This window comes from Akebia trifoliata, chromosome 3 (assembly GCF_017979445.1).
Source record: "Akebia trifoliata isolate Shusen 1 chromosome 3, ASM1797944v1, whole genome shotgun sequence".
In the NCBI taxonomy this organism is placed as follows: Eukaryota; Viridiplantae; Streptophyta; class Magnoliopsida; order Ranunculales; family Lardizabalaceae; genus Akebia; species Akebia trifoliata.
In genome coordinates, this window is record NC_141377.1 from 57,872,842 (window position 1) to 57,879,489 (window position 6,648).

The 6,648-nt window shown below is 32.8% G+C and overlaps 1 protein-coding gene across 1 annotated transcript; it reads right to left on the reverse strand.

Moving 5' to 3' along the window:
• Positions 1-950: 950 nt before the first annotated feature.
• Positions 951-4,118, reverse strand: LOC147408327 (putative xyloglucan endotransglucosylase/hydrolase protein 30). Its single transcript, XM_086437285.1, has 4 exons — positions 3,877-4,118; positions 3,693-3,793; positions 2,026-2,234; positions 951-1,517 (listed from the first exon to the last, which is right to left on the reverse strand). Exons 1-4 carry the CDS (start codon positions 4,076-4,078, stop codon positions 998-1,000), a joined length of 1,032 nt encoding a protein of 343 aa, XP_086293411.1. The 5' UTR covers positions 4,079-4,118; the 3' UTR covers positions 951-997.
• Between the last annotated feature and the right edge of the window lie 2,530 nt (positions 4,119-6,648).

The window sequence follows — 6,648 nt, forward strand, 5'->3', positions numbered from 1 at the left end:
ATAAGGAAAGTGGTCCATTTGAACATTGTTTAATGAAGGAATTAGATTTGTTTCGTGGACTCCCAAATATTTGGATCAAGGTTTTGATGTTCTTATAAGATAAGACTTGTAATTTTACTTTCATTTGGATCCAAAACCAACTTGGATTATACAAGTTAAGATCATATCTAAATCAATTTACTTTCATTAAAATCATATCCAGATTCGATCTGATCGAATTAATTTATTTGAATCGATCAGATTGGATAATGTCAAACCGTTTAAGATTATTTCAAATAAAATTATTAAATGATGACTTAAACTCAAGATTGATTGATTGATAAAAATAATATAACAATACAATTTACAAAATAATATATCATTTAGATATTGACGGATATAAGGATGGAATTATATATGACTTGGATTCGACTCAGGTTAAGGGAATCAACCCATATCCAAATCATATTTTAATTCGGATAGACTTGATGAATCAAATATGTTGAATTTGAATTCGGATCACTTGGATTTTGAATAAAAATCCGTACCAATTTAACCCCTATTTGCCTTGTTAAGTTTAGTCGAGGGTTGGCCTTGTTGGGGGTTCTTCTTTTGTTTTTTCTCCTTTATTGTTTTCTTGCTTTGCTTAGATATAAGGGCCATCTCGGCATCTGTTTTTCTATCATTTTGTATTTTTTCACTTTTACATAAAAAAAATTTTGGAAGCGTACTTTTTATTAGTCAGCTCTTTTAATTAAACCTTGAAATTGACGTTAATGTGTAATTGCAATAATAATTATCATTAGTGTTGTTTCCATCACCAATGATAGGATAATACAAATAAATACAAAATAATAAAAATAATAAAAAGAAAATCCAAGAAATGATAAATAAACCTCAAACAAAGCTCATTTCATTCATATAATTTATATTTTGAATAATAATAATAAATAAATAAATCACAAAAGAAGGGAAAAATCAAGAATCGCAAGCCACTAACATTCACATGTAAACCATATCAAACATCAGCTTGGTCATCAGATTTGGCCCCAATTGGGATCTGACTCCGATGCTTTGATCGACGATGGTGGTGCCCACCGAACTTCAACCTCCCCGTATCTTTAAACCGCCTTTTCTCCGATGGAATTATGACACACTCCGGTGGTGCAATAGCATACCGCAAAGTATCATAGCAATATGAATAATACATGTACTTCTGTCGGAATTTCTGCATGGCTGTACGTCTCTCGGGGGTGACAACAGCATAGTTGGCACTCTCCAATTCAGCATCCTTTATCGAGCAGTTGGCACTAGAAACCTGTTGGATCGGGTCCACCGTGCAACCTTGGAGGACGAGGTCGGAAAATTTAGAAACGAATGGTGCATATTTATAATTCACCTTATATTTTCCACCCGATGTGGCCCAATTTGACGCATCCCATATGGTGGCATATAGAGACATAGGCTTTGATGGATAGTCTCCACCCATTGCTTCGTTCCTAACAACCTCTCTGATTGGGATCTCGTCGACATAGAAGCTGGATTTGAAATAAAAAAAACATAAAAATTAAAACTACTTTAAATAAGTTAAATATGTTATGTAGATTGAAGAATTTTGATGTATTTTACATAAAATTTGAACTCCACACTTGATGGGATTTTAGAATATTGATCATACTCACAAAAAATTAACCCTTTAGTTGTTTAGACATAATCCTCAAATGGTCACATGTACACCCGATTTTGTAGGACCTACATGGAGATGATTCTAGGACTGATTTTTCGTGACATGAGCTCTCTTCAAATGATCAAAGAGTTGAATTTTTTTGAATATAAATGATTGCACAAGTAAATTTCAAAATATACTTAATTCGATCTTAATATGGATGAGCTCGTCTTCATCACGAAAATTCGAATCATCTCCAAGTGGACTCCACACTTCAGAAGACGTAACTTCTGATAGAATTAAATGGCAAAGTAAGATCGTTGATCCCAAAAAGTTGGGATAAGGCAATGTAAATGATGAAAGATATAAGAAATGCTTACATAATATTCTTCGCGGTCCATAAGATGCTATATTGGTGGAACTCTCGAGTTGGGTCGAACCATAGGTTATATCTTTCTTCCCTTCCTCGGTTAGTGCTACCATTACCATATACATTCGTCTGAAACCGCCACTCTTTTCCTCGAATATTCCCCAAAAATTCAAAATCTAATTCATCATGATTCTTCTCGAAAATGTCCCCATTGGACATCTACATGACATAGTGGAAATGATAATGATAATTTTGATCAGATTTTGCATATTGGATATGGATTAAATATTCAAAATGGTGAGATAATAGTTTCTTTATTAACAAGTGCATAAATATATGTATGTATGCATTGGCTTTAAAAAAAAAAATTGGGATTCCCACCAATCATGGTTTTAAAACTCATTTTGACGTCTCGTCTCATCCATGAACGAGACCGAGTCATCTTGGATAAGTTGTCTCAGTCTCGAAGAAGATTTAAAACCATGCCACCCAATTGAGTTGGCTTTTATGAGGTACAAGAATAAGTATACTTCTCTTTGTTTTTCCACCTTTCTAAGAAAAGAATATAAAAACTTCACATAAACACAGGAAGGCTTTCCTTTGCATTATGTGTGATTTATGCATTACCCCTCTATATTTTGCTGAATATTGGGTATACCCCATGTTTTCAAAATGATGACATGCTACTGGACCTCTCAGTCTTTCTATGGACAAATGTATATGACCTAAATACCCTCATCTTCAACTTTCAAACCACAAGGCTAGTTAGGATTTTGGGGGTGGGCTGAAGTAGAAGATGAAGGAATTTTTGGTAAAAAAATCAAGGGTTTTTCTACAAAAGGTAAATATGGGTTGAAGAGCTTGAAAATGGCCTTTTTTTGGTTAGATGCTGAAGATGAGGGTAATCATGTCATTTTTCATTAATCTATATAAGAGAAGACCACAGTCACGGGATTAACTTAAAAACATAGGGGTATATCTCAAATATATTAAATAGGGTAAATTCAAAAAAAAGGTAATTTAGTAATACCCATGCAAAATTGGTGATATTAGGTTCAGCCCCCTACAAAATGTAAGATTAAATGTATCCCTTGACAAAAAGGTTTTTGTTTTTTCAAATATTTTGATTTAATAATTTAAGTTTTCAAAAGGAACTTTAAAAAAAAATGAAAATTTCACCGTTAAATCATCAGCAAAAAAAATAATGACTTTCGTTCAAGGGGTATATGCCTACTCTTGCATTTTGTAGGGGTTAATCTAATATCACAAATTTCTCAGGGGTACTACTAAATTTACCCTTTTAAAACCAAGCGTGTATAAAACAACAAAAAGAACTTCTATTCGCACATCAACTTTTACCTAAAACAAATCAATAGCCACCGATAAAAACAGAGGGCGCTTTTCCTTCAAATAGTTTCTTTCCGAAAGAAAAGGGAGAGAGACAGAGCCCTTGACAAGGGTAATTTAGTCTTTTCATGTTTTAAATATAGGCATTTAAATTAAAATTTTCAGCAACGCGTTTTCACAAGGTATTGGTCCATGTGTCATTGATGATCCTCGAGACACGCGTGGCTGAATCTCCATAATTAATCAACGATGATCCAATTTTTATTTTAAAAAAAAAGAAAAAAAAAGGGAGAAATTAGGAAAGAAGCAATGAAGAATAATAATACTCACGTAGAAAGCAACAACAACACCGGCTGTGTAATCAGAAGGCAACTTGATCTTAGCGCTGAAGAATCCATATTTATAAAAATCAGAAGAGATGAAACCAGACCCTGTAAAATAACGGAATATTAAAGCTAACGGTAACGGAATCAATACACATGAAATCCCACCCTTCTTATATATAAATAAATACCTGTGAAACGGTCGAGAAGGAGATTAACGCTCTTTCCATCAGATGAACGGCGGAGATTTCCATCACCGAATAAGGGACTGTATCCTTCGTCAAACGAAAGCGTTGTAACGTTAAATGATCCAGCCGCGACGCAGGTTATAGAGAGAAGGATAGAGAAGACAATCTTCTCCATTTTAGAGAGAGACCGCAAACGATGACCCATCTCTAATTCTCTCTCTCTCCCTTCTCTTTCTTTCTCCTTCTTCGTATATATAGAGAGAGAGAGAGAGAGAGAGAGAGAGAGAGAGAGAGAGAGAGAATAACGGATGACCTGGCTTCCACTGTTTTAATTTTTCGGTGGTCCCAAAACACCCTATAAATGAATCTTTCATGTATAACTCGGAGAGTTGACCCGAAACTCGTCCGAGTAGTAACTTATTTAATGTAATTTTGCAATGACTCGTTTTTAAAACTCGGAAATTTTGTATTTTTGAATCAACTCGTGAACGCGCAGAATCTAGTTCAAAACACGCCAAGGTTTTAAAACACAAAAACTTTGACAGTAATTTAAACATAAACCCACACCTCTTGAATTTTTAAAATTATGATATAACCCTTGACCTTGGTCTCGCATAAAAGAGACTAAAAGTGACCTAAATGCTTCTATCTTTAACCTCTTGTTAAAGAATACCTTTAATTTCTTTTTAAAAGAGAAAAATATTCATTTTCAACATTGGATTTTGGTGATAGGATCTTCAATATTTTAATTCACAATTTAATTAATATTTTATTTTTTATTATTTAATATTTTATATTAATTAGTAGGTGGCCTGTGCAAATACAAATGTTTTGCGAAATTTAGGATTTATGCATGATTAAAAATTTATCGAAGCCCTTTAGAAGACATATAATATAATAAATGATATTTTATAATTTAAAATTTAACTTATGTGATTTTAGATATTGTGGGATTTTTTTTTTTTTTATATATGATAATGAACTTGATAATAATAAGTTAAATGTAAATGTAGGGATATTTAAATCAATAAAAATTTATCATAAATAATTTTTCCAAATAAATTCAACTTAATGATGATGGATTTTTTTTCAAAAAAAAAAAAAAATGAAGTTTTATACTACAAAGAAGTTATTTAAGAGATCTATGACTCCAATATTTTTTGGCAAAAAACATTCAATTTACCTTTGTAATATATATATTAAAGATAGGGGTATGTTGGTCATTTCAAATTTTCAAAATGTGTCATAAATTTGAAATAAACCGGGAGGTATGTCTAAATCACAGAAAAAGATTAAAATTGGTGTGGCAGTAGAAGTTCTCTATGTTAATAAAGTAAATATTATTTTACGGAAATACCCTTATTTAAAATTAAGGGAAAACGTGTGTGACGAGTTTGAGGAGCGTGTAGGGGTATTTTCGTAGTTTTATTTAAAACGTTAATTTCCGTCCCTCCGTAACTAAAAACAGAAAAAGAGAGCGAGAGAGTTTGTTTGCTTTTGGCAAGAAAACCGTGTCCGTGACTAACGGCGGCGGCGTGACCAACATCGCGCTTTGTTTAATGTTATCGAAAATAGAAAATCGAGACATTCTCCCATTTAAATAGAAAGATTTGTCTGCCTATATATTTGTGTTAGATTACTCCCTATTACCAATCATGATATTTGATTTAGTGGCCCACCACTTAGTCATTTGATATTTACATTGATGATGATCATAGATAGAGCACTTGATGATCCATGATGATGGGACCACCACCCAAGTCAATTTAGCTTCTTTTTTTTTTTTTTTCTAAAAAATAAATAAGGGAAAATAGGAATGGAGAAAAATAGTTTATGATTTGTTCAAATTATTTGCCAATCTACATTCCAATGCCCGCGGAGAAACAAAAATGTTTCTTTTACTCTTGTGGGTCCTACATAGAAAACATTTTGAATCATTCAATCAATTTGTATCATTTTCGTTGAGATCAAAAATATTATTAATAGTTCAATCTAATAATTAAAATTTTCAAATTTAATTTAATTTGTTATTGTATCTAAATATGAAAATTTTATTGAATGATTCAATCATTTATCATAATAACTCTAACTCCTAAAAAAGTTGGGATTCCCCTCCAACTTTATTGGCACATTTAAATCTTACATAGATCGAGTTCAAGCAAGAATAGGCTTGACTCGACTCTAATGGTTCGAGCTGGACTCATGTTAAATTTCAAGTTCTATTAAAACAAAATTATGTATTATTTTTTTTATTTTGTTTTTTGATAATCAAGTATCTCCGTAGATAGCAGATTAAGACTTGTTTATGGAATTTTGCCTATTTCATAGGTCATGGTCTCATCCAAGGACTATTCTCGGGGTATGCACAACGCTCACACATCTCCCGATTTTACTTTTGCATACTAAATTAAGACCCTAATATTTCCTTTTTTAGATGAACTAAGTTGAGCAGTCAAATTTGGACGTCAAGATGCTAATAAAACACCACTTAACTACAATGATAATCAGGGGCGGAGCTAGGATTTCTTTTAGTGGGGGCAAACTTATAGTTCATTGGAGGGTGAGGGGCAAAAATTGGAGGGAGATGAGGGAGTGGGGGCAACAGAGTTCAACGTGGCATGTCAGTAATTCAAAATGCATGGGTATCTCAAATTTAAGCATAAATTCAAGGGTATCTAAAATGCCAAAAAAAGTTAAATGGGGGCAATTGCCTCGAATGTCTCCTTACTAGCTCCACCCTTGATGATAATGGTAGCTATGAGTTTGATGGTAAAA

Bases quoted from the DNA above. Each gene is read 5' to 3' on its own strand.
- LOC147408327 (XM_086437285.1), bottom strand. From the start codon at position 4,078: ATGGGTCATCGTTTGCGGTCTCTCTCTAAAATGGAGAAGATTGTCTTC. The intron at 3,794-3,876 runs GTATTTATTTAT...GTTATTTTACAG, and splicing joins CCTTCTCGACCGTTTCACAG to GGTCTGGTTTCATCTCTTCT. The intron at 1,518-2,025 runs GTAAGCATTTCT...TTTCAAATCCAG, and splicing joins TGGACCGCGAAGAATATTAT to CTTCTATGTCGACGAGATCC.